Genomic DNA, 10,532 nt, shown 5'->3' with positions numbered 1-10,532 from the left:
GACAGGTGGTGGGGCAAGGTCTGTGTAGCTTCAAAGTTTGTTTCTTTCACCAACAGAAGTTGGTCCAATAAAAGATACTACCTCACCCACCTTGTCTCTCTTTCCGGGACCAACATGGCTACATCACCACTGAATCTCTATTGTGATTCAGTAAGAGAGCTACAATGAAACTACAATCTCTGCAGTTTCTGTGTCAAGTCAGGTACAATACAATAAATTCTGATGGTTGGTTGCTGATTACCCGAGTAGTCTCACTGGCTTCAGACCCACAGAGCCAACCTGGGAAAATAAAACTAATCTCCGCCCAGAGTATACTTATAAAGTAAAAACAAAAAACCCCCAAACAAACAAAACTCCCAATTGCAGTTATCCTATAGGCTCAAACAAAAGCCTCAACTTTAGGCTGGAAGAAGCTGCTGACTAACCCCAGCACACGTGCGGCATTTCCTCTCCTAGTGCATCTGAAGGCTAAATTCAATTTTCTCTTGACTGCATCTAGTCATGATGCCTTTGATAGGCAGATAATGCATAGTAGCCCCACTGACCATCCTGTCAGGCAGGCTCCCTAATACCTAGCATGAATTCCCTTCTTCCTAGCTGGAGGCCATTGCTCTTCTGCCCCCAGCTGTCCGGCATGAATAATTCTGCTGCTTCCCTTCAGCCACTCAGATGTGCTGTTCTCTAAAGTGTGTTCCTACGGGCTGTCTGTACTCCCAAAAAACTCCCACTGAGGATCCCAAGTAGAGATGAAACTCCAGCAGCTTCCAGCTTTTCCCACCTTGTTAATTAAACCTGATGCTTTTAACCATCCTGCTAACATGAATGTGCTTTGCCATGGGCTGCCTTTGCAGCTACACCCTGCTCGGGACTACCTGAGATGTGCCTGGGGTAGTTTTCCTAGCACTGACAAAACCAGCAGACCCCACTTACTCCCAAATCTTCAGACAGTTGCTAACACCTCGCACCCAATCTCCATCATTTAGCCAAGCTACACAGGGCCCTGTGGGCCTGGTTCCTAAACTCCAACCCCACCACAAACGAGGAGCCTCTTCAAAAATGGGGCTGGACTGGGGAGAAGGGATACTTAGGCTGTTGCCACTACCAAGATGGCGGACTCCATGGCAATTACTGCCACTACCAAGATGGCGGTCAAGACAAGTCAGTAGGCGGGGACAGACGGAGCCCTTTAGCCAATGTCTGGTGACGACCTGGGGGCGCCGTAGCCAATGGGAGCGCAGGGCGGGCTGGTTGGCTGGTTGGTTGCAGACCCGGCGCCGTCGCTGAGGAGAAGGCGGTTGCGGCGCTCGGCTTAGCGGGGATGGCCACCAGCCCGAGCGGGCGGAGGGGCAGCCGGGCTCTCTCCGAGCTGCTGGGTAGGTGACCGCCAGGGGCCTTCAACGCCCACGGGCTGCCCCGGCCGGCGGAGCGGGCGCCCGAGGGGAGCGCTCTGGAAAGCGCCGCGTCCGGGTCCCCCAGGGGGCCGACCCCGCCCGCCGCCGCGGGAGGTGGGCGCGAGTCGCTCGGCTCGCCGCCGGGGCGGGGCTCTCCCCGCAGAGCCGTCCCGCGGTTTCCCGGCGCGGGCGGGCGGGCGGGAGCCCGTCTCTCCGTCTCTCCCGCCGGCTCTGCCTCGCTTCCTGAGCGCCACCTTTCCTGAACTCTTTATTCCCCCAATCCCTAAATGGCCCCCTCAAGGGCTGAACTCACAACCTTGGGTTTAGCAGGCCAATGCTCAAACCGCCCAGCTGTCCCGCCCCCGGATACCAATCCTGGGGTTGGATTCAATTCAGAGTAACCCTAAAACTGTCTGTGTCAGTCTCGCTGTAGCGGGTGCAGAAGGTGTTTTTGCAGCACCTGGAACAACCCCGCCTGTCTCATTTAAAAATAATAATCTTATAGTCCTCCTCTTTGTCTCCGTTTTGGCACAGTTGGCAGTTTCTGTATAAAGGGATCTGGTCCGGATTAAGGAGAGGCCTTGGGGATCAGAGGGCAGACTTTGGCAGAGCTGTAGCATTAGCCCACACTGTGTCTGGCTCTTGCCTATGTCAGCCATTCCTTTTCATCAGCACAACACTTATGCATTCTAGAAATAAAACAGCAGAAAACAGGCCGTTTAGTAAACCTTTAGTTTATTTATTTTTTTAAAATTTTCTTAGCAGGAAGAGTCAAGAAACAGAAATGCACGTTTGACAGTGGACAGGAGTTTCAGAAAGCAGCTGTTCACCTTCTGAGTTGCCATCAGAACTTGAATGACCTCTTGCTGGAGGTAAGACAGCTGGCAGTTTTGAATTTACCAGTCATATCTTGGGTTTCTGTAGAACCCTGCTGAAGTTTGGTCTCCATAGGTCTAAGGTGCATGTTGTGTAAGCAGAATATCTTCAGTAAGTGAACATGTGGGAAACCGGTGTAAAAGAAAACTAAAAGACTAGTGGTTTTCCTTTTAGCAATGAGATTTACATTCATTCTTTCTTTTATTACTGTGGCCTAAAAGTGCAGTTACGGTTATATAGAGCTAATTAAGATTTGAAATATGGTGGTGTGATGTTCCCCTCTGGTATTATCTGGACCGGTGATCTGCTCAGCCACTCCAATCCTTGTCTCTGGGAGCCAGCCTTACCCTGCTCTGCTGTGAGATCCCCCACTCCTGGGCTGTTCACGCACAGCCTCTGGCATATAAGTTGCTCCTTGGATTGTGCAACCCAATGACACTAGCTAATATCTCTGGTCCCAGACACAACCCTAGGAACCTCTGTCTTGCAGTGTCCCGTTATGCCCGCTGGACACTGCAAGCTTATATGAGTTCGTCAGTTTAACAAAGAAATTGGTATGTACCAGGCTTGTTATCCCAAGGGGAGCCTCTGATATGCTTTACATCAAACGTACTGCTTCAAGTAGAATAAACAAACAAATTTATTAACTACAAAGATATGCTTTGACTTATAATCACTTAAAATATACGTCAGATTTGGTCAAATGAAATAAAAGCAAAACACATTCTCAGCGATCTTAACACTTTCAGTGCCCTTACAAACTTAGATGCTTCTCACCACAGACTGGCTGATTGCCCTTCAGCCAGGCTCTCCCCTTTGATAAGCGCTTTAGTCACTTGGTGGTGGTGTCTATAGATGAAGGTGGAAGAGAAAGGAAGAGTACGGCAAACATCTCTCCCTTTTATCAAGTTCTTTCTTCCCTCTTGGCTTTAACCCCTCCCCCTTCAGAGTCAGGTGAGCATTACCTCATTGCAGTCCAAAACAGAACAAAGCAAGGGGGGGTGACTTACTCCAGAGTCCAACAGATCCTTTGTTGCTGCCTGGGCCAGTGTCCTTTGTTCCTGTGAGGCTGGGCTGGGTTTGTCCCATACATGCCCTAATGAAGTGTGAACTGCCCCTCTGCTCTTGGAGAGTTTTGCCTGGGCCTGTTTTAAGCCATGAGGGCACATGTTCAGCCTCATAACTATATACATGAAATTACAACCTATAACATTACTATAGCAACAATGCTCAATGCATCATGAGCCTTCCGAAGACACCTGACATGAAAAACTTTGCATTTGATACCACACAATCATATTATAAGGATGAACCTGGGGTGCAGGGTTTTCCCCTCAGGTACAGAATGTCACAGGTGGTAAATTACCCCATCCTCTTTGTTGGGATCAGAACTGGCTTCGTCTATTGCAGAGGTTCCCAAACTTTTTTGCTGAGCTCCTCCTTTGGAGATTCATGTCCCATGCATGCCCACCTCTTTCTAAGAAATGTGGTGGGAGGAGGGGTGCTTGGTACCCTTGCGGGAGGGGTGCCCTGTACTCATGGGGGGTGTGGAGGAAGGGGTACTCACCAGGTTGCAGTTGAAGACTTCTTGCCCTGCAGCGGTTGGGCAGTCTCAGCTGCTGGGACCCAGTTTCCTGCTTGTCTGGCTCCCATCCTACTCAGAATAAAGAAATGAGGCCACGTTGAAGAGCCAGGGTCAGCAGGGGAGCCAAAGCCTGTACCCTGTGAGCACTGGGCCATGTACTGACACAGCCCCTTTCTGAACCTGGCCCTTCAGTATGGCACTGTCCACTTCCCTTCCACAGGCTCCCTCTAGGAGGGGAAGCAGATGTGCCCAGGAGCCATGCTGAAGGGCCAGGGTCAGGAGGGGGCTCTGTCCAGCAGGGGGTCAGCAGTCCTGGGGTGCAGCCTTTGGCTCTCTCCTTGCAGAGTCCCTGCTGGCCTACCCAACAGAGGAGGGTAAGTGCCTGTCAGTGGCTGCTGTAGCAGTGAGGGACTAAGACAGGTAGGGAGCCTGGTCTCAGTAGTCAAGACCACCTATACAGAGTCCAATCTACTTCCCCTACCAGACAGAGCCCCATCCTGACCCTGGTCTTTTAGCATGGCTTGTTACTGATAATTCATCACTCCCTCCCCACCCCGAAAGGTGCACGCCCCGCACTTCAAAAGCCTCTGATTTATAGTGAACAGAGTAAAAAGTTATTGGAGATTATCAGCTTTCTCTTAATAGCCACCCATGATTCCATAATGTGACCGTCTTTATAGACGTGTGAGATACATGCATGCACGTCATGCCAAGTTTCTGACTTCTTGTGAAAAGAAAAGGAGTACTTGTGGCACCTTAGAGACTAACCAATTTATTTGAGCATGAGCTTTCGTGAGCTACAGCTCACTTCATCGGATGCATACCGTGGAAACTGCAGCAGACATTATATACACACAGAGATCATGAAACAATACCTCCTCCCACCCCACTGTCCTGCTGGTAATAGCTTATCTAAAGTGATCATCAAGTTGGGCTATTTCCAGCACAAATCCAGGTTTTCTCACCCTCCACCCCCCCACACACAAACTCACTCTTCTGCTGGTAATAGCCCATCCAAAGTGACAACTCTCTTCACAATGTGTATGATAATCAAGGTGGGCCATTTCCTGCACAAATCCAGGCTTTCTCACCCCCCACCCCCTTTTCCCCGGGGACGGACACACACACAAACTCACTCTCCTGCTGGCAGTAGCTCATCCAAACTGACCACTCTCCAAGTTTAAATCCAAGTTTAACCAGAACGTTTGGCGGGGGGGGGTAGGAAAAAACAAGGGGAAATAGACTACCTTGCGTAATGACTTAGCCACTCCCAGTCTCTATTTAAGCCTAAATTAATAGTATCCAATTTGCAAATGAATTCCAATTTAGCCGTTTCTCGCTGGAGTCTGGATTTGAAGTTTTTTTGTTTTAAGATAGCGACCTTCATGTCTGTGATTGCGTGACCAGAGAGATTGAAGTGTTCTCCGACTGGTTTATGAATGTTATAATTCTTGACATCTGATTTGTGTCCATTTATTCTTTTACGTAGAGACTGTCCAGTTTGACCAATGTAAATGGCAGAGGGGCATTGCTGGCACATGATGGCATATATCACAGTGGTGGATGTGCAGGTGAACGAGCCTCTGATAGTGTGGCTGATGTTATTAGTCCCTGTGATGGTGTCTCCTGAATAGATATGTGAGCACAGTTGGCAACAGGCTTTGTTGCAAGGATAGGTTCCTGGGTTAGTGGTTCTGTTGTGTGGTATGTGGTTGCTGGTGAGTAGTTGCTTCAGGTTGCGGGGCTGTCTGTAGGCAAGGACTGGCCTGTCTCCCAAGATTTGTGAGAGTGTTGGGTCATCCTTTAGGATAGGTTGTAGATCCTTAATAATGCGTTGGAGGGGTTTTAGTTGGGGGCTGAAGGTGACGGCTAGTGGCGTTCTGTTATTTTCTTTGTTAGGCCTGTCCTGTAGTAGGTGACTTCTGGGAACTCTTCTGGCTCTATCAATCTGTTTCTTCACTTCCGCAGGTGGGTATTGTAGTTGTAAGAAAGCTTGACAGATCTTGTAGGTGTTTGTCTCTGTCTGAGGGGTTGGAGCAAATGCGGTTGTATCGCAGAGCTTGGCTGTAGACGATGGATCGTGTGGTGTGGTCAGGGTGAAAGCTGGAGGCATGTAGGTAGGAATAGCGGTCAGTAGGTTTCCGGTATAGGGTGGTGTTTATGTGACCATTGTTTATTAGCACTGTAGTGTCCAGGAAGTGGATCTCTTGTGTGGACTGGACCAGGCTGTGGTTGATGGTGGGATGGAAGTTGTTGAAATTATGGTGGAATTCCTCAAGGGCTTCTTTTCCATGGGTCCAGATGATGAAGATGTCATCAATATAGCGCAAGTAAAGTAGGGGCTTTAGGGGATGAGAGCTGAGGAAGCATTGTTCTAAATCAGCCAAAAAATGTTGGCATACTGTGGGGCCATGCGGGTACCCATAGCAGTGCCGCTGATCTGAAGGTATACATTGTCCCCAAATGTAAAATAGTTATGGGTAAGGACAAAGTCACAAAGTTCAGCCACCAGGTTAGCCGTGACATTATCGGGGATAGTGTTCTTGACGGCTTGTAGTCCATCTTTGTGTGGAATGTTGGTGTAGAGAGCTTCTACATCCATAGTGGCCAGGATGGTGTTATCAGGAAGATCACCGATGGATTGAAGTTTCCTCAGGAAGTCAGTGGTGTCTCGAAGGTAGCTGGGAGTGCTGGTAGCGTAGGGCCTGAGGAGGGAGTCTACATAGCCAGACAATCCTGCTGTCAGGGTGCCAATGCCTGAGATGATGGGGCGCCCAGGATTTCCAGGTTTATGGATCTTGGGTAGTAGATAGAATATCCCAGGTCGGGGTTCCAGGGGTTTGTCTGTGCGGATTTGATCTTGTGCTTTTTCAGGAAGTTTCTTGGCCACCTTGATTACCATGCACATTGTAGGGAGAGTGGTCACTTTGGATAAGCTATTACCAGCAGGAGAGTGAGTTTGTGTGTGTGGTTTTTGGAGGGGGGTGAGGAGGTGAGAGAACCTGGATTTGTGCAGGAAATGGCCCACCTTGATTATCATACACATTGTGAAGAGAGTTGTCACTTTGGATGGGCTATTACCAGCAGGAGAGTGAGTTTGTGTGGGGGGGGGGGGGGGTGGAGGGTGAGAAAACCTGGATTTGTGCTGGAAATGGCCCAACTTGATGATCACTTAAAATAAGCTATTACCAGCAGGACAGTGCGGTGGGAGGAGGTATTGTTTCATGATCTCTGTGTGTATATAATGTCTGCTGCAGTTTCCACGGTATGCATCCGATGAAGTGAGCTATAGCTCACGAAAGCTCATGCTCAAATAAATTGGTTAGTCTCTAAGGTGCCACAAGTACTCCTTTTCTTTTTGCGAATACAGACTAACACGGCTGTTACTCTGAAACCTGACTTCTTGTGCATTATCTTGCGCTCTCAGGTTGGAGAAGGCATTTGCTTTTGAGGACTTTTATAGGTAGACCAGGTACTTCCTAGAATTTATTCTCTGGGAACTTTTGTTTTTCTAAGGAGTACTATAGAATAATCACCTTTTAAAAGGAAACTGACTTTTTCTAGTTCCTAACATTTTTTTTGTCACATTTTACCAATGGCATAGTGGAAGGAGCACTGGACTAGGACTCGGGAGACTTGGACTCTGTTCCTGCTCTGCCATGTACCTATTGGGTGACCCTGGGCAAGTTATTTTCCTGCTTTAGTTTCACCATCTGTAAAATGGGGATAATGATACTGACCTCTATAAAGCGCTTTGAGATCTACAGATGAAAAGTACTATATAAGAGCTAGGTGGTATTATTTAACATTAGTTTTATTTCAGTTGCTTCAGATTTCTAGAATGTTGCAGATGGAAGGTGCCATATAAAGGTAATATATTTATATACATGTACACACAGATTTAAAAGCCTTTATTTTGTTTCTAGGTGGAGAGTTCCAGTAAATCAACTGAACAGAGTGGTCCAGAGCCTCAAAGTGCTTTTTCAGAATCATTTGTAGGTGAGCGAGGAAGTATCTGTCCGAGAGAGATGGAAATGAAGTTTTCCTGACACAGTGAATTTCTACTTGTCATATGCCCTTAATTTCTTGTTCTCTCTCTGTCTGCTAGTTTGTTCTTCTCTGAAATAGATATATAGTTGTAAGTATATACTGAGCACCGTGGTTCTTTTTTGGGTAGAATGAGGACAGCAGCAAGCCACATTTCCTATTCCTGGCCTAGCTTGTAAAGTCTTACAGGGTGACTTTTGAACACCACATCTGATTGGTTCCAAAATTTCAGGGAATGCTCTAGGCATCAAGGGTAGAAAACTATTGCTTTTGGTGAAAATGGGACAATCAGAACAGAGAAACAAATGAGCGATATGCAGAGCCCCTGGCATCTGGTTAGTGGAGCTAGCAGCTTCAACCAGCTCTGTAATTGGCTTTGGATCAAAGAGCTGGTTGATGGCAGCCATTACCACATTCTTCCAAACAATGCCCCTCATTTTAGTTCTGCCAGTTCACTTTAAAAATGTTGACATCCTCTAAAGAGAGAGAGGAGGAGAATAAGGATGGGGAGGCACGAGAAGAATGGAGGCACACTGTGTCCTTGGCATAGTGGGGAAAAAGTATGGGAGCGCACTCAGACGTGGGAAGGGCGGGCAGACAGAGGCCCTGGCGTGGACGGGAGGGAGGAATGGGGGATTTAGCCCCTGACATGAGAGAAGTGTGGGGGGATTTCAGAGGGTCTGCAATAGAGAAGGATGGGAAGGAGCTTGTCAGGGAGAATGCAAGGAGCTCCTAGTGCGTGCAATGAACTTGGTGTACAAAAGCAATAAAGTGTGTTACCCCTAGTAGTAAATCCATAGGTATTTATGGGAGTACTTTGGTATGCATGTGAGAAGTGTAAGTACACAGCTGTAGTCAGTCACTTCCCTCAGAGCATCTTCAATCCACTCTTTTCTCATAGTAAGGTAGATAAATACCAGGGATGAGGTTGGTACCTGAGAGAGAGATCATTTAAAGATATAAAATAGTCTTCACTGGCATGTCTCTGCCCCCTAATTATAAAACAGTGTCCTATTAACATCCTGGCAAGATAAGTTTAACAGCCTGCCTAGTAAAATAATATCTTCCTAGTAACTTAAAATCCCAGGTTCTGTTGCAGATTTATTAATCTCCAAGAGGAAATGGGGGAAGTCATGTCACTTGGGACTTCTAAAAGTAGTCTGGCTAATCAGCCTTTTCTAAAGCATGAAAAAATTCCCTACATTAAAAACATTATTAGGATTGCAAAGCTGACCACTCAACAGTTAGGAAATTCCAGAATTAAGATTGCCTGTGCCTTCTTAATTTGGCCCCCTTATGTGTATGCATCATGATATGATTTTTGAATTATGTGATCACTGTCACAGTTCAAGGGCAACTGCACCAGTATTCCTTTTTCTTGATCTTCCAAAGGCACCCACTCGTCAGGGCATAGCTTCAAAAGGCTGGGTTTTGCATAAGCAGAGTTGGGGAATTTACATTAATCTCCCCCTACATTTTCCCAAGGAAAACCACTTAATACTTATTGTTCCAGGAGTTTATTCTTGTCTGACACATTGTTCAGTCTAGTCTCTTGAACCTTCAGGGCTCACATCTGCCACATTTCCCCCCTCAAGAGGTTACACAATCCTGTCCCACAATACATAAACAATTCATTTAATACATTGGACCCAAAAGATACTTAAACTTAATTCAATAAGATCGCCCAAGGATAATGCAGGAAACTGCCATGTTTGTCACATGCTATTTTTTCTCCGACCCCCTGCCTTATTCAGTGCACAGGCTGGATGGTACTCAATTAATGAGCAGCTATTAAATATTTTGTTTTACCCTCATTGTTCAATGTATGGTCATAGGCCTTTTTTACTGCATACTGTTTGAATCCTGCTGTGAAGATAGAATTAATAGCCTCATGGGCTTTTTCTCTGGTACTAATCGCTGGAGTACCTGAGTGCTTCACAAACAATAACTAGTTATTTTTCACAATACCCCTATGAAATAAGTTTTATCCCTTTTACAGATGGGGAGTTAAGGCAGAGAGAGATTAAGATCAAAAGCATGAACTAATTTTGGGTGACCAAATTTGAGAAACAGTGATCTTTTTTCAGAGTACTTAGCATTATTTTACACTTTATGTATTCAAGCACATCTCCCATTGCTAGTGACCACTTCTGAAAATTTGATTTAAGGAGCCACCCTGATTTCCAGTCTCAAAGTGTTTGAATCATATGATTCCATCCTTGAAAGCTATGAAGAAAGTCAGGCCTGTCAGTGGAGGGGTCCACTCAAGGGACAAAAACTAGAGTATGGCTTGCCCTGTAATTCTGGCAGTAGCCTTTCTTAAGTTTGTCAGATACTGACAGGTAAAGTCCTCTGACTTCTGAATATTTTGGTTATTTTCAAATTTTGTCCCTCAGAGACGAGCTCTAATACTGTTAGTCAGCATGCACTTTACAAACGAGATCATCACAACATCCCTTTTAGGTAGATGATGTTCTGTCCATTTTGTGGATGGGGGAAAATGAGGCAGGGAAGGAGATCAAGCGATTTACCCAAAGCCATAGATGGAGAGAGAGTTAGCCAGGATTAAAACTCCAGAGTTGTTGGTTCCTAGTCTAGTGCTCAGCCCACAATCCTTTGACACTATTAACTTT

The 10,532-nt window shown here is 46.5% G+C and overlaps 1 protein-coding gene across 4 annotated transcripts in view; it reads left to right on the top strand.

Moving 5' to 3' along the window:
- Positions 1-1,253: 1,253 nt before the first annotated feature.
- The window catches only part of FANCA (FA complementation group A), a 72,263-nt gene continuing 62,984 nt past the window's right edge, over positions 1,254-10,532 (top strand). For 2 of the 4 annotated variants that reach the window (XM_073308253.1, XM_073308251.1), the window contains exons 1-3: positions 1,255-1,373; positions 2,154-2,263; positions 7,779-7,851. In XM_073308253.1, the coding sequence (XP_073164354.1) occupies positions 1,319-1,373; positions 2,154-2,263; positions 7,779-7,851 (238 nt within the window). In that variant the 5' untranslated portion in view covers positions 1,255-1,318. Of the gene's footprint in view, positions 1,374-2,153; positions 2,264-7,778; positions 7,852-10,532 lie in introns of all 4 variants that reach the window. The other 2 variants (XM_073308254.1, XM_073308252.1) reach the window with 2 other exon arrangements.

The sequence above is a fragment of the Lepidochelys kempii genome, chromosome 12 (genome assembly GCF_965140285.1).
Source record: "Lepidochelys kempii isolate rLepKem1 chromosome 12, rLepKem1.hap1, whole genome shotgun sequence".
NCBI lineage: Eukaryota > Metazoa > Chordata > Testudines > Cheloniidae > Lepidochelys > Lepidochelys kempii.
The sequence above is the reverse complement of the archived record's forward strand: the minus strand, read 5'-3'. Positions and strand labels throughout refer to the sequence as shown.